Source organism: Zosterops lateralis, assembly GCF_965231275.1.
Source record: "Zosterops lateralis genome assembly, chromosome: 7".
Taxonomy (NCBI): Eukaryota; Metazoa; Chordata; class Aves; order Passeriformes; family Zosteropidae; genus Zosterops; species Zosterops lateralis.
In genome coordinates this window covers 19066360-19090123 of record NC_139767.1, presented here as the reverse complement: position 1 = coordinate 19090123, position 23764 = coordinate 19066360, and the positions used below count along the sequence as shown (strand labels likewise).

The 23764-nt window shown below is 43.6% G+C and overlaps 4 protein-coding genes across 7 annotated transcripts in view; 3 read left to right on the top strand and 1 right to left on the bottom strand.

Annotated features, from left to right (window-relative positions):
* Positions 1 to 2691: 2691 nt before the first annotated feature.
* LOC310911300 (kelch-like protein 23) lies at positions 2692 to 9156 on the top strand (the record flags this gene model as incomplete). Its single annotated transcript, XM_083864682.1, has 3 exons — positions 2692 to 3904; positions 5464 to 5616; positions 6129 to 9156. The coding sequence occupies 3 exons, from the start codon at positions 2692 to 2694 to the stop codon at positions 6437 to 6439; spliced, it is 1677 nt and encodes a 558-aa protein (XP_083720808.1). The 3' UTR covers positions 6440 to 9156.
* A 319-nt stretch (positions 9157 to 9475) lies between these two features.
* SSB (small RNA binding exonuclease protection factor La) lies at positions 9476 to 17775 on the top strand. Of its 2 annotated transcripts, XM_083865239.1 has the most exons (13): positions 9507 to 9558; positions 10266 to 10322; positions 12666 to 12740; positions 13734 to 13837; positions 14005 to 14179; positions 14327 to 14434; positions 14525 to 14625; positions 14860 to 14931; positions 15011 to 15053; positions 15647 to 15787; positions 16152 to 16335; positions 16513 to 16641; positions 17307 to 17775. In XM_083865239.1, the coding sequence occupies exons 3-13, from the start codon at positions 12675 to 12677 to the stop codon at positions 17402 to 17404; spliced, it is 1221 nt and encodes a 406-aa protein (XP_083721365.1). In that variant the 5' UTR covers positions 9507 to 9558; positions 10266 to 10322; positions 12666 to 12674; the 3' UTR covers positions 17405 to 17775. The 2 variants fall into 2 exon arrangements, with proteins under 2 accessions (XP_083721364.1, XP_083721365.1); XM_083865238.1 differs by lacking the exon at positions 10266 to 10322 and having other exon boundaries at positions 9476 to 9558.
* Positions 17435 to 23398, bottom strand: METTL5 (methyltransferase 5, N6-adenosine). Of its 2 annotated transcripts, none has more exons than XM_083865240.1 (8): positions 23285 to 23398; positions 21316 to 21437; positions 20583 to 20697; positions 19966 to 20147; positions 19525 to 19607; positions 19178 to 19229; positions 18465 to 18514; positions 17435 to 17531 (listed from the first exon to the last, which is right to left on the bottom strand). In XM_083865240.1, the coding sequence occupies exons 1-8, from the start codon at positions 23314 to 23316 to the stop codon at positions 17478 to 17480; spliced, it is 690 nt and encodes a 229-aa protein (XP_083721366.1). In that variant the 5' UTR covers positions 23317 to 23398; the 3' UTR covers positions 17435 to 17477. The 2 variants fall into 2 exon arrangements, with proteins under 2 accessions (XP_083721366.1, XP_083721367.1); XM_083865241.1 differs by lacking the exon at positions 23285 to 23398 and adding an exon at positions 21509 to 21602.
* UBR3 (ubiquitin protein ligase E3 component n-recognin 3) overlaps positions 22997 to 23764 on the top strand; it is a gene marked incomplete at its 5' end in the record, with an annotated part of 104502 nt that continues 103734 nt past the window's right edge. For both annotated transcript variants that reach the window (XM_083865237.1, XM_083865236.1), the window contains one exon: positions 22997 to 23436. In XM_083865237.1, coding sequence (XP_083721363.1) covers positions 22997 to 23436 — 440 coding nt within the window. The remainder of the gene's footprint in view (positions 23437 to 23764) is intronic.

The window sequence follows — 23764 nt, the reverse complement described above, 5'->3', positions numbered from 1 at the left end:
TAAATTAATATAACTGTAATAAAAAGGAAAGAGGAAGGAATGAAGTCCAGGAGAAAAAAGTGATGTACAGTACAGTGCTCACCACTTGCTGAGGGCTGCCCAGCCCACCCGAGCAGTGAGCGGCCCCTCCCGGCCGGTCCCGGGTGTGCCTTCCCAGGCTGTGCAATGTCCCTGTGGCCTGCCCGGGTCAGCTGTCCTGGCCGTGCTCCCCCAGCTCCTTGTGCAGCTTCTACCGACACTGCATGGGAAACTGAAAACTCCTTGACTAGGGGTAAGCACCACTTAGCAACAACCAAAACAAGTGTGTTGTCAACATGATTCCCATAGTAAATCCAAAACACAGCACTGAACCAGCTACTAAGAAGGAAATTAAGTCTATCCCAGCCAAAACCAATTGTGTGTTTCCTTAATTCTAGATGTGCTGCTGAATATTCCAGATTCTGTGCTGGTCTCTTCTGTGTTTTTTCAGAACTTAGTTACGGAATAGCTTACTTTCAGTTTGTCCACAGATCTCAGTTACTGCTTGCTTAAAAACAAACAAAAAGTAGTATATCAGAGTGATAACTCACCTTTTCCTTCCACTAACTATTGTTGTTTTAGCCTTAAGGGACCTACCTTGTAATTTGCTGTGAGAGTGAAAAATTGGCTGATAAATTGTTCTTCATGCTCAAAAAAGGTTTTTTTCTGTGGCTTTGCTTAAAGTGCTGAAGCAGGAGCTGAGAGTAGATTAAGCAAAGTAGACTACTTGAAATATTAGCAATTAGTTCTAATCACTTCAAGTAGGGGGTACAGCTGATGATATTTGCCAGACAAAGTGCATGTTGGAGACAGAAGAAAATTTTCAATTCCAGTAGGCAGACCATTAAGCTATTAATCAGGTCTTGTTTGGGTGGTTTTTTTCCCACTTAATAAAAGCGAGGACTTTTCTGAAGCACCACAATTATCAAAATTTTCCACATTTGGTTGCAATGGAGAAGAGATGAGTATCTCCAAAGAGTGAAGCTGCTTTAAACTGGTAGCCCTACTAAAAGAAAGGGAGAAGCTGCTTGAACTAACATGTTCAGTAACTAAGTGTTGCTGACCTCCTGGCTTGCTCTCTGGGAGGGAGATGACTTAGCTAAAAATGTTTTGAAAAAAATGCATAATAAAAGTCATATATGTGCAGGAAACTTTCTGTATGGTAGCAGGTGTGCTCTTGTACACCACTACTATGCAAGTACTTAGCCTTGGGATTGTGTAGTAGTGTACTAGTACCATAGCCAAGACTTGGAAGAAGTTCCTGCTTGTCAATAGGAAGCTGATGAAATGGAAAATGCAACCAAAACAAAGCTGTTGGCATGGGGATGTATAAAGACTTAGGGCTGCACAAGGGAATTTTCTAGAGAAAGAAATGGAGTCATGTAGCTGAAGGACAGACCCATGTCAGAGAGCAGGGCTATTGTAATTCCTGGGTTACACTGCAAAACACATCAAGAGGAGTTGAAAAAAAGGAAGGCATAGATGTGTGTAGGTGTGGGGAAATTTTGGTTTTGTGGGATCATTTGTTGCATCATTTTATTTTTGTCTCATGTTACTGTGTAAAGGCCAAGGGCCAGTTTGAATCCTGGTGCAGGGTTAGCATGGGAGGAAGGATGGCAGAGGAGTATGACCATTTACACTTTTCCTGTTTGGATTTCCTTCGTTCGTACTTCTGCTGAGCATTGTGGCAGAAATACCTCCAGTAATTAAAAGAAAAATATGATGCTTTTTCATCCGTGTTGAGTGGAACTCTCAAAAATTCTCCTTTTGGGTATTTCTGGTACTTAGCTAATAATAATATTCACCTCCTTTTGGTTGGAGAAATTACTGGCAGTTCTTTCAATCTAGGAAAGCTCTGGCAGGGCAGGGAGAGCCTGGTGTATCCAAAGAATCTGAACCCTGCTGCAGATGAAGGAGGGTCCACAGCTGCTTGAACCCAGAGGATGCTGTGTTTCAAATAAAGAAAATGTGTTGCTCACAGAAAAGAAAATAATTTCTTAATTTGTGATTCGCATTTTCAGGAGTTAAAACCCAATGTAGCCTTCTTCCTGAAAAATTTACTTACAGTTGGAATCTGTGGGCATAATTTGTGACTGTCCTTTGCACCCTGCCATGTTCAGGAGGTTGGGGAGAGCTGTGGCTGCTCCCTTCCCGCTCCTGCTCTCCGGTACCGGGGGAGCCCTTGGAGCTCGCTGCTCTTCCCCGTATCGCTCCTCCATGCGCCCTGGGAGCCCCTGCGAGAAGCGGCTTCAGGTCGCTGACAGCGGCGGCCGAGGCCCCTCGCTTTGTTGTGTGGCTGAGTGACACCGAGCTGGTGACGCTCCCCGGGCATCTGCTCCTGTCCCTAATACGGCCGGGCCTTCTGTCCCCAGCGCAGACAGCCTCTAACCCCTGCCCCGGGCTGGGGAGCGCCTGCTGGGCGGCGGCGGCGCTTCGGGCCGGACCTTCCGAGGCGAGCGGGCGCGGGGGCCGGGCCGGGCGCGGGGGGAGCCGGCCGGGACACCAAAATAGGAGCTGTCGCTGCGGCCCCGCTGCCCGCTCCGGCAGCCGCTCTTCCTAAGACGGTCACGGGCCGCCGCGGGCGGGGAGCCCCGTAAGCCCGTGGCGGGCGGGTCCGCGGCCGGAGCGCGGCCGCGCTGCGCGGACAAAGCGGCGGGAGCTGCGGGCGCGGCGATGGCCGCGGCCGGGCAGGAGGAGTACGCCTACCTCTACAGGGACTCCGCGCACCCCGCCGCCTTCTTGGAAGCGTTCCGGGCGTTTTACCTGGACGGGCTGTTCACCGACATCACCCTGCAGTGCGCTTCGGGGGTCATCTTCCACTGCCACAGAGCTGCCCTGGCAGCCTGCAGCAGCTATTTTAAAGCTATGTTCACAGCCGATATGAAAGAAAAATCCAAAAACCAGATCAGCCTTCCCGGGCTCAGCCATGCAGTACTTGAAGCTCTGGTGAATTATGCATATACATCCCAGATCCAGATAACAAAGAGAAATGTCCAAAGCCTACTCCAGGCTGCGGACCTGCTCCAGTTCGTGTCAGTAAAGAAAGCCTGTGAGCAGTTTCTGATAAGGCATTTAGATACTGACAACTGCATTGGGATGCACTCCTTTGCTGAATATCATGATTGCTCGGAGCTGGAGAAAGAGTCCAGAAGGATATTGTTATGGAAGTTTGAAGAAGTGTGGAAGCAGGAAGAGTTTCTGGACATTGGCAAGGAGAAGCTCTCTTATATTCTCTCCAGGGAGAATCTCAATGTTCAGAAAGAAGAGGCAGCCATTGAAGCTGTCATTAAGTGGGTTGCACACAACGTGGAAGGAAGACTTGAAGACACCTGTGAAGTGCTGAGCTGCATCAAAGTAGACTTAGATAAGGTGTATTTGAGGTCAGCTTTAAGCCTGCAAAAAAAATGCCGACTCAATGACAGTAAGATAAGGTCACTCATATATAATGCCCTGAACCTCAATCCCAAAGGTGTTCCCAGAAGATCCACAGCAGCTATGTATGTAATTGGAGGATATTATTGGCACCCCTTATCAGAAGTGCACGTTTGGGATCCTTTAACCAATGCATGGGTCCAGGGAACAGAGATGCCAGATCACACCAGAGAGAGCTATGGGGTCACTAGTCTGGGACCAGACATATATGTGACAGGAGGTTACAGAACAGAGAGTATTGAGGCTCTTGACACTGTGTGGATATACAACAGCGAGAGGGATGAGTGGACAGAAGGCTGCCCCATGCTCGACGCCAGGTATTACCACTGCGCAGTGTCCTTGAGTGGCTGCGTCTATGCACTGGGAGGCTACCGAAAGGGAGCTCCAGTCCAGGAAGCTGAGTTTTATGATCCTTTAATACAGAAATGGCTTCCCATTGCAAACATGATCAAAGGTAGGTAAACTTTTGTATGGTGTCTGATGTCAATGTCAATTCCTATGCATTTGCCATTTTTAAGTACCATGGAAATATTTAGGATTTGATCCAAATTTTAGAGAAGTCCATGGGAATCTCCTGTTAATGTTAGTGGGCTTTGGTTCAGGTCTTCACTACCCAAATGACCACATCCAAATGCTGTGCTGGGCTGTGCCATAGAACAGCAGTGGAAAAGTAAGTGGTAGTCTCAGGTTAATTTTGCCTTCTTTCATGAGTAAAATTTCTCTTCAAATTAGAAAGAAATCAGAAAACTACCCGGGATAAGAGTCCATTCAGTACACAATCAAAGAGCAAACTCCAATAAAGGGGCTGTATTATTTTTATATAAGATTTTCCATGCAGTAATTTATAAAGGTGTCATAATTTAAAACTTCTTGAATGGGGTTCTATTTCTCTGTGTCATCTGTTCAGGATCTTTTGTTTCATCTTTAGTGTGAGGATAATGAAAAGCACTAGTACCTGTTTCTACCAGCCAAAGTAGTGATCTAGTAAAAATGTATGAATCACAGCCTAACCAAATGGTATTGACTCTGAGATGAGCTCTGTTGGTCAGAGCATGGTGCTAAATAATGCCAAGGTCTCAGGTTTGATACCTGTATGTGCCATTCACATAAGAGCTGGACTTGATAATCTTGCTGGGTCCCTTCCAACTCAGACCATTCTGTGATTATTTTATAACAGTAACAACAATACTACAATATTATCATATGTTTTTATAAAGGAATGCAAATACTTATAATTAGTTATAAAATTTACTGTAAGTTAATGCAACATAGTATTTTTCTATGTACAAGAGATTTTTTAGATGTATATGTAAAAGAAAAAAAGCAGGCTTTTACAACTTTCTCCATTGTTTGTATGTCTTCCTCAAACACTGCTACTATTTTCTTTTTATTTCTTTCAAAAGTAGAAATGCTACACTAATCCTATGAGTTACATATTCTATGCAGTTGTTTTGCCCAGTTTTCATAAGTTTGAAACTACATAAGGTGCTCAGACCCCCACTTTGCTTTATTTCGTTTTCCTAGAGATGGAATTAAAATGATTCAATTCTGTTTGTGTCCTCGTTTATACAATAGCTTAGTTAGTAATACCATGAGAATGACTTAAAATATCAGAAAAGATACCCAAGCCACTGAACAATCTCAATTCCCATTGTCTTTGCTCTTGCCATCTAAGTGATTTTTTAACTACTCTAATTTAGTGAAACAGTGAAACTAATTGCCTATTCCAAAATCAGTGAGACAATGTGACTTTAATTGCTGTCTAAAAATCCTGTGAACTATTGTGTGGCTGTATTATGTGCAATATGTATTGGTTACTGCAGTTCTATTTAGTTGTTCTTGACTTACGCTGATATCTTGATAAATCTATTTTATTCACATTCAGTTTAATACTTGCAAACATATAATGTTAATAAAATATTAACAAATCATTTGAAATGGAGTTATGGACGGAAGAGACCATGGTTAATATGTGCAGTCTGAATGCATGTTTGACTTTCACATTGTGAACAGGAGTTGGAAATGCCACTGCCTGTGTCCTTCATGAAGTGATCTACGTCGCTGGAGGTCACTATGGGTACAGGGGAAGCTGCACCTATGATAAAATCCAGAGATACCATTCAGGTAGTAATGAGTGGAGTATAGTCACCACAAGTCCACATCCAGGTAAATAAATTGTCTAACAAACATAGAGCTTGATTTGATTACTTGTACCTGGGAGTCCTTATGCCCAGTTAGGGGGTTTTGGCATATTACAGTTTAAAAGAGAAATGCCTGTAGGGCAGCAAGGGCTGTTTCCAAACTCTGAAAGTGGAAAGGAAGACCTTCAGGCATCTGTTCTATAGAAATCACTGTATAAATACTGAATTAAGGAATGTCCACATTCTATTAAATAATACAACTTTCTGTAAAATCTAACTATTCATTGAAATTTTGTCAAAAAATATTCATATTAATTTTAAAAGGGTTTTCTCCATGTTCTACATCTAGTAACAGTAAGTTTTTAAAGCAATTTTCACTGAGTGCTGGTGCTGTAGTGTAGCAGAAAATCCTGAGGTGTCTCCTGACCTCAATGTGGACATTCAGCTGCTCTCAGTGGTGCCCAATGTTTGTCATATACTTGCAGTTTAAGTTAATGTTCTCATGCTGAGTTGTACTGTATTCCTTTCTTTCTGAAGAATATGGATTGTGTTCAATTACATTACAAAACAAGATCTATTTTGTGGGTGGACAGACTACGATCACTGACTGCTATGACCCAGAGCAAAATGAGTGGAAGCAGATGGCTCACATGATGGAGAGAAGGATGGAGTGTGGCACGGTGGTTATGAATGGATGCATCTATGTAACAGGAGGATATTCCTATTCAAAAGGAACATACCTGCAGAGCATTGAGAAATACGACCCTGAACTGAATAAATGGGAATCAGTAGGTAATCTTCCCAGTGCCATGCGGTCACATGGCTGTGTCTGTGTGTATAATGTGTAAGCATTTAGTTTTCATCTTGCTGTTACAGAAAACAGCAAATGCAATATTCATAACAGTCCTGATTACCTCATGAGGGGTTGTCTAATACAATCTCTAAGTGCACGTTGTTAACAACTAGATATAATTTGTTCTCATTTTAAACAACTCAGAAACATAAATGTGGTAACAAGATTTCCATATATTTTTCAGTCCAATCATTCTTTGTCATGGAAGTTCTCAAATTACTCTTTTACAATACTTTGTACAGCAACATAGGAACTACTGTGAAAAATAGATTTGTTTTTGTTAACCACTGGGTGAAACTATGACTTGGTGCTAGATGAGTAAAGCCAAACAAAATACAGTTGTTAGGACTATGGCCTTAAGATGAAATATTTGTATTCTGAAGATAGCTGTAGAAATGGATCATTGACACAAGCTAAGTGTATGATATATACAGAGCAATATCACTTGGATGACTAAGTTATCAGTTTCAGAAATGGGCATTTACAGGATGCCTTCAACTCCACCTTCAAGTGCCAGAGCAAAGAAGAGCTTAGGCTATGAATGAGGGAAGAAACATTGGTAGTAGCCCCAGAGCACAGGCCAAAAGCATGCACTAGTTTTCTAGAAGGAGAAGTAAAAAGACATTTCTCTTTGCCATTCTCACACTCTCATTGACATTGCCAATGAAAAATGAAAAAAGACTCTGCAAGGCTTTGCAATGGGATCTTTGGCTGATGCACAAGTATTTGTAATTTGGGTGGTTTTGGGAGGAGGCATGTTCAGAGAAGCCTTAATGTGTTAATTCTTTTTTAATATCAAGTCAAGATGTGTGCCTGCGTGGAATGGAAGGAGGAAATAAGAGAGCCTGGAAAATTACCATCCACCTGAGATTCAAACTTCTCTATTTTGTTTAATACCATTTAATCTTTGCTAAACTGTGACTTGAGCAAAGGAAACAACTAAAGGAACTTGTCCAAGTATGTTATGCATGAAGAAAAAAAATTATCTATAAGATTGATTTATTTATTATTTCTCTCAAAAGTTAATATGAGGTCTTCAAATTCTGTGTAGAAAGTGGATTTTTGTAAAGTGATTTACAGACAAACAGATCACCCTCTGAGTGGCCTGACAGTGGTGATCCAAATGAAGAAATGCTTTGGGGAACAGAGAAGGCTCTTTTAGCACTGATCCCCCAATCCAGTTTATAAAATAACTGCAGAAACAGCTGTTAGACATTGGTGTGAGAGGCAGGGACAACAGAGGGCTGCTGTAGGGTGTGGTGGGAACCTCCCACACCAGCACTGCCACCTAAAATGAAATTTTGATTTTACTAGATTTCTTGGATACAAAGAAAGGACTTTTCCAAGCAGTAAGCTCTGAGTTTATAAAATTTATTTTGCTTGATCATAAGCATTTTCAGCTTTTTTTTTTTTTTAATTCTTTCATGTTTTTATGGTATTTCTCACTTGCATTTGACTGCTGGTAGCAGGTGGCACTCAGCTCTGGCTTTGATGTGAAGTTCTGTGGTGTATATGTGCAGTTCTTTTTTTGATATTTTTGTATGTTGTATCACTATGTCAGATGCTTGTGTGTGTGTTCAGTGTTTTGCTTTGTTACCCATCCCACTGAGATCTATTTAAGGATCCGGTGTAATTTGTTTAAAGACTCCAAACTCTAAAGAAGTGTGGAAAATTGAATGCCGAGTCTGTTTGAAATGTGTGCGCCTAGCAGGTGGGGCAAAAGAGATAAAGTGAATTTGTTTCTCCTGGAAATCTCCACAGCTGAGAATTGCTCAAGGGCAGGTAGAGACTTAAAGGACAACATCACATGAACATGAGGGTGATCTTTGTATTGAATGAAACCACAATGAACTAATGTGTTCAAGTAATTCTTCAGTGCAAACTATGTACCTATGAAGCATCATGTTTGTTGAGAAACACAAGCATACAACAGCTGCTTGAAGCTGGCCTTGAGGTTCATTCTGGCCTTTATTCTGTCCCCAATAGTCATGAGCTGGGGAAAGGACCCAAGAACAAGGTGAGGACTAACAAAACCAAACCCCTCAGCATCCACTTGTCAACTGCTTGATGGCAGTGATGGTGAAACTAGATGCTTGATGATGGTGAAAGTGCTGTTCCAGGGCTGGAGCACAGGCACTGGAGCTGGGCTCTGTGTCCCTGGGCAACCTGCAGGAAGCAAATGCTGCTTTTGGTCTCAGTGCAAAATGGAAAAAAGCCTTTAGTTCTCACCTCTCAGGAGAGAGTTTGTTGGTCTGGCATAAACAAAAGTCAAAGAAATTACTGTTTAGCACTTCAGTTAAATCCTAATTTCTCAGAGATTTTCAATGCATTAGAATAAATGGAGAGAAGAGTAAGTTCAGACTCATGGTTAAATTTCAACTGGTGCTATTTTTCCCAGTAACCTACAATGCCCTTTTAAATTAACTGGTGTAGCACATCCCAAGAAGGTGTGTTGCAGCTCTTGGGCACAGGTAGGAAAATGAACTCAGCAAGAGGAATAGGGTTCTGCCCTCTGGCTAGCAGCCTGCAAGAGGTGGGACTGCTGCTCAGAGCAGGGAACCCCTTAGCCATTTGTGTAATACGTTTTTTAAAACAGTTGAATGTAAACACTGAATTATTGTGCTATTGGACCTGTATTATGGTAGACTCTGTTTTACTGTTTCACTTGTAAACTAGGAAATTAAGTAATGTGGAAGTCAAATCAATCGTGAAGTCAATAATACTTCTTATAATTTTCACTAGTGCGATTCCCGTGTTTGTAGCGCTATAGATGCCCACAGTACATCTGTAGTGTTCGAGTGAGTGTTTGCAATAACAATAAATGCAATAAACCACCACGGTACAAATCCCAGTTGTTCCTTTTTCTGCCCAGTGCCCAAAGGCCGTGACCGGAGCCCCGCACAGAGCCCGCGGGCGCGGCCCTCACCGGAGCGGGCCCGGCTCTCACGGGAGCGCGCGCTGCCGGGCCGGGGCCGCGGGGGGCGGGGCCTTGCTGGGGCTCCTCCCCCGCCCCGGAAGTGGCGCGGCGCGAGGGGCGGGCGCGCGCGGGGGCTGCTGGGCCGCGCGGCGCCACTGGCGGTCTGTGGAGCGGCGGAGCGGGGCCCGGGCGCGCAGGTTGGTGTGGGGCCGCTCCCGGCGGCTCCCGGGCGGCGCTGCCGTTCAGCCGCGCCCCGCCGGGCCCGGCAACGCCGAGGAGCGCCGGGCCGGGGCTGGCGGCGGGGCTGGGCGGCCGGGCCGGGAGGGAGGCGGGGACGGCTCCCGGAGCAGGGGAGCACGTGCCGCGTGTGCCCCGGCGGAGGCGCGGAGCGGGCCCGGCCCGGCCCGGCGGTGCCGCCGCGGTCCTTCCCGCGGGTAGCGCGTCCCGCGGCGCTCGGTGCGCGCTGAGGGAGGAGCCGAGCCGGCGGCACCGCTCCCGCCGCGGGGCCCCGGGCCCGGCCCTCGGGCAGAGCTGTCCGCCGGGCGGGAGGCCGGGCCACGGCGCCCCAGGCTGGCTGGGGAGGGGTACGGTGCGGCTGCAGGCCTGGACATGTGTCAACAGCAAACTCACGGTCTCCTAGCACAGCTCAGGGGCCGACATTTCAATTCCTTGAAATTTTTTTTAATTTTTTTTTCTTACGTTGCACTGATTCTACTCAAAAGCATCTGTTAAAGGAAATATCTGTGAAAATGTATGGTTGTAGTTAATTCTTACCCATAAATAAAACCCAGGCTCAGACTTCTTACGCAAAGGTTCCTGAAGAAGGCATAATATGGATAACAGTTCCATGTTACTTTATCAGGAGAGCTTTCTTATTTAAAAAAAGCCTTTTACTCTATTACAGTAATGGTAAAATCAGCCTGCAACTAAACTCTGTCCTGAGCTTGAAACTAAATGGCTGGTAAGAGGAAAATCTACTTGAGAGTTCTTTTGGCATGATCTAGCTAATATAGTGTGGAATCTACTTGTTCTACTTAAGGGGCTCGACTGTAATTTTTTTTTAATTTAAACCTAATGACAACTTGCTTTATTTTAACCTGTTTATGTTTTGTGTGGTACTGATACAGACTTTTGGCACATGGAAGGAACGAGTCAGTGTACTTTATTAAGAAAGCCCTTAAAATATTTTGTAGGATTTTGCATGCAGTTCAGACTGTGATTACTGTTCCTTGGAGCTTTTTATCAGTCTTCACTGCTGCACAGCAACTGAAAACTATTGATCTGGAAGTTGTCTTGTGCCAAATGACTGAGCTAAAGAGTCTGAAGTGAGCATGTGCAGACGAGGCTAGAATGTCTCTTAAATTAGAAGGTTGTTTCTGCTTTTGTTCTAAATAGGTTAGAGCTCAATCACTGAACTGAATTCCATGCATGGCAAGCTTGAGTCTTTCTTAGTTGTGCCTACGTTTGTTACTTGCAGTGGAAAGGATGCTTTTTAGAGAAACTTTTCCATGTGTAAGACATTCTAAAGGACAGGTCCTAAGTCTTGTGTTGGATCATGCTTTTTGGTATTAACCTTCAAAACACTGCTAAGGAAGTAGACTTTGGGGATTTTTTTTCCTCCTTAACAGTGAAGCTGAGCCTTATGTGGAAATTGAGTTTTTGGTTTTGAGTATTTTGGTACGTGGGCTGAGGCAGACTGGGACAGCAGTCAGGGACTGCTCTATAGGTTGCCATTAAATTAGATCAAATGGGGTATAATGTAAAATACAACAGTGACTTCTCTCACAAGTAGGGTGTTAAGACAGTACCAGCACCTGAATGGTGATGAAGTGTCTGTCTCCTGTAGTCAGGGTGGCTCATGTGGGACAGCTCTGAAGTAACTCCAACTCTCAGCCTGGGTGCTCTGGCCTGGGTTTTGTAAAGTGCTTTTTAGATGAATGGATCACACTCAGCATAGCTGGCAACTAACACTTGCTGAAATCATGCTTTAAAGAGCGTTACAATGTTATGTACAGGTGCAAGCACAGCACCTTCCAAGGCTGTTAAATGCTGAAGAATTACAAGTAAGTTCCAAGGACTGGCCTTGAGATCTGGAAGAGGAAACGGGAATACTGCAGACTGCAGTAGGCTGAACAGAATTAAGCTGCTAAAATAAGAAGATGAGGCTGAAGATGGGCATTCTGATGAAGAATGTAATTTCCTGTAACAAGGGGACCTCGGGGGAGCTTTCCCTGTTTCTGTGTTGCCAGTCATATTGATGCTCTGAAAGGTGTTACTGCCCTGCAAGCAGCAGAAGAGCAGGTGTATGGTTGAATCTCCCAATAAACCATCCAAGACATGAGTACAAAACTGTCTTTGCCAGCAGCCTTGGTGATCACAGATCTATGAACTGGGGTTACTGCTTTATCTTCTGTAGCTGGATTTTACAAGTCTGGTAGTGCTCAAAGGGAGAAAGAAGAAATCTCTGCTTCAGACTTCAAAACTGAATTCAAACTAATTTCTGACAGCTTCATAAAGCTACATTTTTTTCTCAAGGATTAATTTTCCCACTCTGTATCCTTATCTTAAGAGAACTAGATAGAAAATGTTTGATACCAGTTAATTTTCTGGCCAGGAGCTGCTTTCTTTGTGACAACATCTGATGTACTGGGATTATACACTTGCTGCCAGTTAAGTCAAGTTACTTCCAAGTTAAAATGTCTTATGTTATCAAAGATACTTGATTCAAGCAGAACTGCAGTGAAGACACCTTCGTAAAGGAGAGAAGGAGACATCTTTAGGATGTGTCAGTAAATGCAGATATTTTCATTCCATCCTCCAGTAAGTTCTGTGAACTTTCCGAAGATTAAACAGGAGACAGGAACCTCAGAAACATTTCTCATTATACCTATGTAGGAATTGAATTTAGCCTAGTGATGAGAGATTGGATTTGACTTAAAAAACAAATATTGCTGGCTCTCAGTTTTGTTGTTTTTCTAAACTGAGGATCTGTGCCTAGAAAAAGACAAATAACAAATAAGGCTGAGAAGTGCCAGCAGTTTTTAAATTTTATTTTGACTACTGAATGCCAAATGCTGCTCTAACAACCAAAGTGAGGGTTTTTTCACAGTCATTTCATAGTTTCATCTTGGAGTTCTGCAGTCATGTTAATAGTTGCTTCACAGGCATAAATGTATGGCTAATGAACTTGGCTGTTACCTTATTTAGATGAGGCTGCAGTGAAATGCAATGCTACATGAATGTAACTCTGTAGAAAGTACTGTTCAAAACTTAGTGCTTTTGCTCTGTTTTCTCTTCAAAACAGCTGGTGAAAATGGCTGAAAATGGAAATGGTGAAAACATGTCTATCTTGGAAAGCAAAATCTGTCAGCAAATTGAGGTAAGGGTTCAGTTTATAGTTTGGGATCTGGACTGAGATGTTTTGGGGACATTCAATGGCAGGGGATTGGTTAACTGGAAGTTAACTTGATTGGGAGTTAGACTTACATCTTCAGCTCTTTAAAAAATGTCAAAAGTGTGTAACAGGTATTTAATACTTGAGGATAGTCATAATTGTAGTTTAAGTTGGAAGCTATACTTGTCTAGAGTTGCTTGTAAGAACACCATTTTGAAACAGAAAAGGTTTAATTTGCCAGCACTTTAGGCGCTATAGCAAATGAATCATTAGACAATTTACTGCCACATTTGCTGGGGTTATTTATTTTACCTGTGCAAATAGGAGGAGAGTGCATTTTAATTCTATGTGCCTTAATTTTTGTGGGGGGAAAAATCCTCCTCCCCACGAATCTCTGCTGGTCAAAATAAATTAAATATAAAATAATGATTTCTTTATCTTACAGGGTTTTCTTAAATGAGACTTAGAAATTCCAGTCTATGTGTATGATTTTTCAGTGTGCAAATACAATATTCTTGCATATATACTCCGTCAATAAGAAGTACAGCCTGGATCTGCTGGTGACAAATATGACTTTGACTCTGCAGAGTGTGATCAGGGCGATTAATGCTTATCATGTTTAACAGAATAAGCTTTGTTCCTTTCCTAAACAAAACTGCAATCTGACTTTGCCTCATTAATTCCATTGGATGAGGCACTGTTTCAGTGTGGGGTTGGTTTGTTTGGGTTTTTGTGAGGTTTGTTTCTGCTGGCTTTGTTTTTACAATTTACATATTGCACCTAACTTTTGGCAAAGTATCAGATTAAAGCAGGAAGTAATAATTTCAGAGTTCCCAATTGTTCAGATTAATTAATTTTGGTATGTCTCAATCTACTGCAGTAAGCTGTTAGATAAAAATGAGCTTTTAAGACTGAAAATTCAAAGACAAATCTCTCTTTCTTCCTCCTCTCCCCCCCCTTCCCCCTTCCTTTTTGCAGTACTATTTTGGCAATCACAATCTACCAAGAGACAAGTTTCTAAAGGAACAGATCAAACTAGATGATGGCTGGGTACCTTTAGAAGTAATGATCAAATTCAACAGGTAAAGCAAAGTACAACTAATGTGGATAAAAGCGTAACTTTCAGCTGCCTATCTCTATTTGGAGCCAAGTGTTCCTGATGTGCATTTACAATTCCCATTGTTTTTCTAACATCTGGCTCCAGTTTTGCCTGAGTATTTGCAATAATCTCTCTCTGCTTATTCGATAGGTTAAGTCGCCTTTCAAAAGATTTTGATGTTATTGTAGAAGCACTAAGAAAATCCAAGACTGGTTTAATGGAAATAAATGAAGACAAAACTAAAATCAGAAGATCTCCAAATAAACCCCTTCCTGAATTAAATGACCAGTATAAGGCTGCAATTAAAAACAGATCTGTTTATGTTGTAAGTTTTTCTTTACTTTGTGCTGTCCTGCATGACTTTAACTGATAACCATCAAAGAGTAAACCTTGAATTAACTTGTATTATAGAGGTTATAATTTTTAAGAGTCACTTTGTGGCATATAATTGAAGCTCATTGCTATCTTGCAGAAAGGCTTTCCACTAGATGCTACTCTTGATGATATCAAAGAATGGCTTGAGGATAAAGGTCCAGTTGAAAATATTCAAATGAGGAGAACATTGCAGAGAACGTTTAAGGTGATGATGAGCACGTAGATTTGGGGCAGGGATCCCTCCTGGACAACATTCTATTTAATTACTCTAACAATATCTCTTACCATTTAACAGGGCTCAATATTTGCAGTTTTTGATAGTGTTGAATCTGCTAAGAAGTTCACAGAGATGCCAAATCAGAAGTACAAAGACACAGAGCTGATAGTACTTTTCAAGTAAGTCCACTTAACTGATACATGAACTAACAGTGGTCGGGGTGGATTTACACAAGAACCTGGCTTGGCCTGAGAAGGGAGCTTTTCATGCTCTCGTACAGGCATTGATAGACGTACCTTTTGGAGACTTAGCATCTCACCTTGGAAAAATAATTTCAGCTGTTCCACGTCTACTGCTGTCTTACAAACCAATTATGACAGAATTATTTTAAATTAACTTATATTCTCTTGAAGGGAGGAGTATTGTACAAAGAAGAATGAAGAAAGGAAACAAAACAAAGTAGAAGCAAAAGCAAGAGCTAAACAGTGAGTCATTGTCAAAGTGTGTGTTTTGCTTGCCTTACCATGTTTGAACTGACTCATAACTAATTTAATTTTTTTGCAGGGAAAAAGAAGAAAAGCAGAAACAAGCAGCAGATGCTGAAATGGTATGGGTTTCTTCAATCACCTACATTTTATAGAGCTAACATGGGATATTCTATTTAAAATGCTGTAAATATAGAACACTTTGTAGAAAGTCACTAAAGCTGTTCCAACTAACTTCCAGTAAGACTGTTCTGTCATGGTGTTTTAATCTTATTTTCAATGGACAATTTTGTTTAAAGGCTCATTATTAGGCCTGTTTGCCTGTTCAGAGTGATCCCGAATGCACCATTGAGATGATTGTTCTTCTATGGTATTTAAAGGATCCATTGAGGATTTCATCTGTATTACATAAATTTTCAACCTATAAGCCTTCAGAAAGCTGTTTTGTAAAATTTAAAGAGTGTAATTCATATGGGAAAGGAGTCCTAAGTTCCATATAAGTGTATCACAGTAAGCAAAGAAAACTCAAAAAAAGGAGGGAGGATACACTGTACAAGATCTGGACATCAGCAGAGCTAGGTTATGTAGGAAAAATGCTTGAATTACTGCAACTTAACTGCCTATCACTATTTATCCTTTAATAAGATTGAGGGGGAATATGAGTAGTCTAACTTGACTCTTCAGTGATAATTTGGGGATTTTTAATTTAATTTAGAAGTCTCTGGAAGAAAAGACAGGATGTCTTTTGAAGTTTTCTGGTGATCTGGATGACCAAACGTGCAGAGAAGACCTCCATGATGTCTTTTCTGGCCACGGAGAAATCAAGTGGATACACTTTGTTAGAGGTGCAAAGGAGGTCAGTAATCTTAGACAAGGACTTAAGATCTCTGTATTGAAGTTTGAAAATGAATGATTAAATGTTTGTTCTTTTATGTTATCAAGTAAGTTATTGTCTTGTGAAATTGCAGAATATTTAGAGAATTAAATTATTCCCTTAACTTCAAAAGAACAGATAAAGGTTCCAGCCTTGTCAGTTGATAAGGTCAAAACTGAGAATGTTCATGAGCACAGTCTGAGGGCTTTATTTCAGTCTAGACATGTTTTACAATCATACAAGAGTAATGAATTTGCTGAGGCACTTAACAGGATATATTGTTCATCATTCTAGGTGAATGTTTTTGATTTAAGATTAAAATGCAAATGCCACTCTTCTTTTAAAGGGAATCATCCTATTTAAAGATATTGCCAAAGAAGCTCTGGAAAAAGCCAAAGCAGCACATAATGGAAACTTGCAGCTCCGGAATAAGGATGTTACATGGGAAGTGCTAGAAGGAGATGCAGAGAAAGAAGCTCTGAAAAAAATCCTGGAAGATCAGCAGGAATTACTGAAACAGAAAACAAAAGGTTCTCCCTCGTCTTACTAATTTAAGCCTTTATAATGTCCTAGGATTGGTGCATGAAATTCACTCTTAAGTAGTGAATATAATTACAACATACTGTCCTTAACTGTAAAGCAGTCTCTGCAGCTGGCCAATTAAAAAAGACAAATGATATGAAATTCCTGATCTTGTATCTCCACAGGGCGCAAAATTAAAGGGAAAGGAAGAGGGGGAAAGATACCTCAGGGTACACAAAAAGGAAAAATACAGTTTCAGGGCAAGAAAATAAAGTTTGAGAATGATGAAGATGGTGAAAATGATACTAAAACAGGTATGTCATTCTGTGCACTTGATGCAGCTTATTCAGTACTTTTACAGAAAGTAGCTCCATGTACTCATGTTTCTTACAAGTATTTCAGATTTATCTCTGCTTTGTAGCATTTCTGCCCTGCTGGCAGTATCTGCCTTAAGAGTCTTGTGCACAATTCCTTCCCCAACTGTCCAAAAAGCATATTAAGATTATTACTAGATAGATAAGACTATACTGTATGGCTGTTGAAAGATGGTGGCTGTCAGCAGCATTACACCTGTACAGACTCAGTCTCTTGAATGGATTTTTTCCCCCTTAAGGATATGAGAAGATTTAATAGTTCAGCCTGTCAGTATCTAGCTTGGAGCAGAGAAGAGTTCAGCTTCTGTTCATTACTTATAGCACCTGCTTACTTAAAGCCCAGTGAACCCTGCTGCTGGTAGATTCTTCTCCTTCATTTTCTTACCTGCCCTCCTGCTGTGGAGTTATACAGGGGTAAAGCACTTCAAATGGGGTATTTTTGAACATCTAAGAGTTTTAGACAGTAAAAAGCAAACACTCCAGTGTAGCTGAGGCTGTACATAACTGGGACTCAAACTTACATGGTGGAAAGAGTGTGGGTTTTTTCTGAAGATTTCAGGCAAAGCTTTCCTTTACCCTAAATGACTACATATTCAATCTTGCAGAACCAGCAAGTCCCAAGAAGAGACCACTAGAGGAAACAGAAAAGGAAGAGCCTGCACCGAAACAACTGAAAACAGAAAATGGAGATGGCAATCAGTAGCACTCAAATAAAAGAATTTTAAAAAAATTAGTGGTTTTATTGTTCCATTTTCAATAGGTTTTAAAGACATGCCTCAGTTCAGAACTTTTTTGGCAGAAAATCTAATGAAATCCACTTCAATGTCAACCTACAATTAGAGAAAACTTCATTTTATTGGGTTACAGCTTTTTTCTTTTTTTTTTTTTTTTGTTTAAGAAGCATGCTTACTGTTAACATAAAACCCTGGAAAACTTTTCTATTTATAGTCTTGTTTATACTGTCAGATCTTCTCAATTTTTCTGGCATCTCATTCAAATGTAAAAGGTTTTGGACTTTGTAATCTTGTGGTTATGTTTAATAGCAGCTGGCAATAAACTCAGAACTTAAAACTGCTTTCTACTGAATCCTGGTTAATATAGTATAATGTTTTAACTGTGAAGTAGCAAAGGACAGACTTAAGTAATTTTAAGTTCAAGTCACCAAAACCATAGTCACCTGCTGATTAAAGCTTCTGTTCTTTGCTGCTCATGACAGCTAACAGTCTTCAACTATTGCTCAGTCTCCTCTCTACTCCCCTTATGGTAAGGGATGGGGATGTATGGCTTCCAGGCCAGCATTTAGTAGCCAGGAACTTGCTGTGGGCTTACTGCCATACTGTGGTGTCTTGACTGCATCTTTAAACAGTGGGATGAAGTGTGTGAGTTTCTCCTGCCGCCTCCAGGCTGGCTCTGAAATAATGCTATTGCTTTAACATCTTGTTACTGTGGCCTTCAGCACTTCATTCACTCCAAGTCCAAGCTGCAGACAGGGCTAAGCAAATAGCTATTGGGAGTTGAGTCTAGGAGAACCCTTAGCTTTATCCCATCTAACTGCAGTGCTGGCTTTAATCTGTGTGTATAGCTTTGACTGGCATTACCATGATTCTTTTCCCTGTTCAGCTACACGATGTAGTAACAGCAATGACGTGACTGAATGCTGTGAGCATTCTTCATCCAGTACATATGGCCCTAAAACTTAAATTTCATTAACGAGAATTTATTTATATCAGTATTTTCTCAGTTTTGTTAGGTTTTATACTTACTGATTTCTTCTTGTGGAACTTGTATGAGGCTGGTAAGTCAAACCTAAGTTCTGTAAACAGTATAAAGAATATGTGTTAGACTGGGATGATAATTGGCCACTTAAGCCCTACAGCCATGTTTCTAACACCTGCATCTGCTGTGGCCTGTCATACCTGTTTGATCTCTGTACTAGATGATGACTGAACATTGACGCTGTCCACATCAGACAGTTAAGTGGATGACTGAAATGCAGTTATGTTTCAAGCAACTTCACATCTCAAGTTCTATGACTAAAAGGCATCTGGTTAGTGGTACTGAAGAACTGGGAAGATACTGAACTGTCAAAAATATTTAGGTGACTAAGGACAGGATGCTTTTTTTGTTTGTGAGAACTGACCTGTGCTTTTCTTTTTCAGCAACATTCCCTCTGAAGCAGGAATAAAGGTAACTTCTGCTTGAAGACAAAATCTAGTCCAGGAACAAACCTAATTCTGCACAGAATCTCTATTCCTCGGAGCTTTACTTAGTGCCAGTTTGTATTCTAGACAGGTAGCAAAAAAAATTTAAAAAACCCCAAACCTTTAAAAGTCTGCTAAAAGAGAAAGACCTGTGTCATTTCTTTGTTAAATCACACTTAAATTTATCTCAGGCTGTTATTACTGGCTGGTAGAGATAATATCCCAAAATAAAAGGGTTGTGGAGGTTTTTTTCTATAACAATAAATAAATATTACCTGCTAAGACTTCCATCTTCACCTCCCATTCTGCTGCTTTCTTTTCAATGTGCTATAATAGTAGATAGTGTAGAAATGAGCTTTTAGAATTGTCTGTTTATAATTATAAACATTTACACCCCTGTACTTAATAAATCTCCTCCGTTTTTGAAATTTAGGCCAAAGCATTAGATCACATAGTTATCTTGATGTATGTGAGACTGGAGTTACCTGATGTAATCAGTAGTTACCCCAAACATACACATACCCTACAAAGTAGTCAGCAGATCAGTGAAGCTATAGACATCCATATAACCAACTGTTTTGTTGTCTGGTTACTTTTTGCCCTACTAAAATGAAGAACTTACCTGCCGTGTTGAAGTTTTGTGAAGGGAATATACAGCTGTTTTTGCCATTTGTAGAGCAGTTTTCAGAAAAATCATATCAATTCCTAAAAGAATGATGAAATTATTAGAATTGTTAAATGGAAGCTCAAAAATCTGCTTATTTTTTTCTGGAATAATAGCTACTTGAGAAACAGCACTGAATACATTAAGGTACAGAAAGTATTTCTAAAACATACTCGGTTGCTTTTAATTATAGGGATATGAAATATCCCTATAATTTCAAACCCCAGTGACTGTCAGTTACAATGCTGAAGTTGTTAGTCTTAGGAAGCTGATTCTAGATCAACAAAACATTAAGTAATGAGAATATGTAACTAATAATGAAGGGAGATATTTCATTGAAAGCATTTTCATTGCTGTTCTGTTTGTAGTAATTTCTAACTGAGTTTCCCAATTACCAACCTTTGTTATGCTTGGTGCCAAATGGAGGGTTCATAATAACTGTGTCAAAAGTATCTGACATGCTGTCAGATAAAGAACAGATGTCACACTGAACCATGTTGACATTTGTGAGCTCAAAGTCTTCAATATTGCTATTAAATATTTCCAGTGCATCTGCATCTATGTCAAGCCCCACACAGAATCTATTAAAAAAGAAAAGTGTCACGTATTAGTCTACTACAAACTAAAATGGGGTTTAAATTCTACGGTAAGGGATCTGTGTACACAACTTGTTTTATCTAGGAAATGTAACAAGCACACATTATAAATTCAGTGCTGATAAAAATTCAAGTACTTCTGTTGCCCTTTCTCATGTATAAATCTAAGTTTTGTTGAAGAAGTTTCATGTGTTCATTCAATACTTATGGGGAAAGCAAATGACTTCCTAATTCAGGACAGCTGTCCATCACTTTCACAGCATGAATAGTTATTGACAGTCCAAACTTGGTAAATAGCCTGGTTATGCACCAGATTATAAACCTGAAATGCTTTAATTCAGTATTGCTATGTTTTAATCTTACTTCCTACTCTTCTATGCCAGAAAAAAATGTAAGCAGAACTTAATATTAAATACTTACCCTGCTCCTAACATTGCACTTCCAATGCTGAGCATGCCACAACCACATCCTAAATCTGCAATTGTTTTGTTTTCGATATCATCAAAAGTATTGTGAATTGTATAAAGCATACATGCTGGGAGGGAAAAAACAAACAAAACATGTCAATAATACCAAATATGTACATGATTAATCAAGAAAAGCTGTTTCCGCCTTTAGAAAACTCTTATTTTTGCATTAGAAAACCCCTTTAGTTAAACTGATGTTCTCACTGCCTGTAATTCTCTTTTTCAATCATATGTGAAGAGTCAAAACATTTTGACTAGTTACAAACTGTGGATCTTTGGTGGAGAGATAGAACTCTGAGTATTGGTTGTGGAAAACATATGCCTCTAAACTTTTTGGGGAAAAAACAATAGAAGGATATAAAATATGGAAAAGATCATAATTAAGGTATAGATGAGTGCCCATATATATACTTTTACTGTCTTTGTGGGTCATGACATAACTCTTTTTCAGCTTCTGCAGTTACAGATTAAGGTTGCTTCTATCACTACATTATCTTTATATTAATTTATTGGATTTTCTGGATTGGGCATTACCAGAATACTACTATACACCTTCCTGTTGGATATACTTTCTTAACTACTTTTAGTGCAAAGCCTCCAAAGGAGACAATGCAATAGAAAAAACACTTTGAATTATAAGTGCTGATGAACTAGTAAAAGAGAACAGTGGTGTGCGTCACCTCTACCTGCAATATGAGGTCTTGTTGGATACTGTTCAAGGAGTAGTTTTGGATTTTCAAAAGTATCAACTTGTTGAAGACAGCTTTCCAGTTCTTTAAGCTTTAATTTCTTCATTGTTTTGGTTACACTAAAGAAAACAATGCGTAATCAGTTATAACAATATAAATAAGCTACATATGCTCTAAAATTATTTCATACTTAAAATTCCGTGGTAGTGTTCAGCATCTCCCGGGTGTTTTCAGGCTGCCGTTTCCCGGGAGATGCTGGCGGCGCACCGGGGATGGGGAAGGAGCGGCGGGAGCCCCTCTCCCTCTCCCCCTCACCGGCTCCCGAGGTTCAGGCCCTGGGCTCCGCTCCTACCGCCGGGCCCGCCCGCCGCCCGGCCCTAAGCGGGGCAGGAACCGAGCCCCAGCGCCCGCCACCACCAGCTCCGTCCCCGCCCCGCCGGCCCTCTCCGGACACGGGCGCACTCACCGCCGTTCGGCTCTGCCGGGCCGGGCTGAGGGGCCGAGGGGCCGTGCTGAGGGGCTGGGCTGAGGGGCCGGGCCGGGCTGAGGGGCCGCCCCAGCGCCCCGCGCACTTCCGACGCGCCGCCCGCCCCTTCTCGGCTGACGGGCACCCGCGGGGATGCACCGCCGGCCGACTCTCCGTGTGTCGTTAACGAGGGCGAGCTTTGGGCTCCCGTGTTACAAACACCAGATGTTTTATTGCGGCCTTACCGCTGCGCGGGCCCGAGAAGGCGCCGGAGGATGTGTGGGCTGTCCCGGTGGCCCCGCTCCTGAGCGCCCTTAGGGACAGAGCAGGGAACGGGAATTCTGCCGGTGCGCTGGGGAGAGCGGTCCTTGAGAGGAGTCACATTTACCTGGGACCGCGGCACAGGCCGCCAGCAGCCATAGGGAACGCAGGCAAAGCCAGAAGGGAGGCAGCTGCCTTGGGCCCTAGCTGTCGGGTAGAAGGTTACTCTCCTTTAGGAATAGATTTTTTCGTATAAGGTTTTCCATTGCACAGTTGAAAGTCTGTTTATGGAGGTGTGAAAGCGTCGGTCGGTGTGTGGCACACGCTAGCCCGCACCCACAGGCGTTCTCCCCTGGCGGAGGCGCAGGCACCTCGGGCGGTACCGGGGCCGCGATGCCGCTGCCGGAGCCCGGCGCTGCCCGCACCCCCGGCGGGGCCGCCTGACGGGCCGCAGCCCCAGAGACGCCTCCCTCACTCCCCGCTGCTGCTCCCGCCCTCAGAGCCGCCGCCTGAGCCCGGCGGGCCCCCTGTCTGTGCCCGGGACACACGGGCGGCCGGTTCCCTGTAGACACGGCTCGGTAGCGAACGAGCTCCGCTGCCGTCGGGCCGCGGGCCGGGCCAGGCGCGCTCTCCGTGCTCTCCGTGCTGCCCGCGCTGCCGGGCCCGGGACGGACGCGAAGTTGGGGGCCGGCGGGCGGCGGCAGTCGGAGCGGCGGCGGCGCGGGGCGCACCTGCGCGCTGGGAGGGCGGCGGAGGGCAGGGCGGGGGAAGAGGAGGAGGGTGGTGTCAGGGGAGGGGAGAGGCGGTGTCGGGAGGGGGCGCGGGCGGCGGGCAGGGCGCCGGTGCCGCGGCTATCGCGAGAGGGCGGCGCCGCGGGGCGGGGAGCGAGGGCGGCGGAGGGATCGCGGATCGGAGCCCGGCGCGGCCGTAACGGCCCCTCGGTGTCCCGTCATGGCGGGGGCCGGCAGCCGGGACAAGCGGGCCACGGCGGCGCGGCTCAAGGCGGCGCTGGGCGGCGACGGCGGCGCGGCGGCGGCGGCGGAGCTGCGGGCGCTGCTGGAGCGGGTGCTGGCCCCGGCGGCGGGCCCGGGCGGCGGCGAGGCGGCGGGCGAGGCGCTGGAGTGGTGCCGCTGCCTGCTGTCGGGCGGGGAGCCCTGGGACAGTTTCGTGCAAGCCGTGCGGGCCTACGACCCGGCCACGCTCTGCGGCCTGGTTTGGACCGCCAACTTCGTGGCCTACCGGTGCCGGACGTGCGGGATCTCGCCTTGCATGAGCCTGTGCGCCGAGTGCTTCCACCAGGGCGAGCACGCCGGGCACGACTACAACATGTTCCGGAGCCAGGCGGGGGGCGCCTGCGACTGCGGCGACAGCAACGTCATGCGGGAGGCCGGGTGAGCGCGGGGCGGCCGCGGCGGGGCGGGCGGGCACCTGCCGGCACCTGGGGGCGGCCCCACAGCCCTGCCCGGCCCTGCCGGGAGGGAGGGACAGTCCCGGGGGACGGCACTGAGCGGGGCCCCTGCCGCCCCCTGCGCCGCCTGCCTCCACCCCTGCTCCGCCCGGACCGTGGGCTGAGTGGGGAATCCGCCGGGGTTGGGCAGGGTGCCTTTGTTGATGTGTCTGCCTCTTGTAGGACGCTCGTGCGAATATCGCTGTCCTTGCACCCAGTGCCAGCCTTCAGGGAAGTTGATAAGGCGGAGTGCCTGGGAGGCAGTACCTGTC

Excerpts from the sequence above, each read along its gene's own strand:
- SSB (XM_083865238.1), top strand. The coding sequence starts at position 12,675 with ATGGCTGAAAATGGAAATGGTGAAAACATGTCTATCTTGGAAAGCAAA. Across the intron at positions 14,626-14,859 it reads GAGCTGATAGTACTTTTCAA|GGAGGAGTATTGTACAAAGA; the intron begins GTAAGTCCACTT and ends ATTCTCTTGAAG. Across the intron at positions 14,932-15,010 it reads GCAAAAGCAAGAGCTAAACA|GGAAAAAGAAGAAAAGCAGA; the intron begins GTGAGTCATTGT and ends ATTTTTTTGCAG.
- METTL5 (XM_083865240.1), bottom strand. The coding sequence starts at position 23,316 with ATGCAAGGCGAGATCCCGCACGTCCGGCACCG. Across the intron at positions 20,148-20,582 it reads AGTGCAATGTTAGGAGCAGG|ATTCTGTGTGGGGCTTGACA; the intron begins GTAAGTATTTAA and ends CTTTTTTAATAG. Across the intron at positions 18,515-19,177 it reads GAAGATGGAAGTCTTAGCAG|AACTTAGGTTTGACTTACCA; the intron begins GTAATATTTATT and ends TACTGTTTACAG.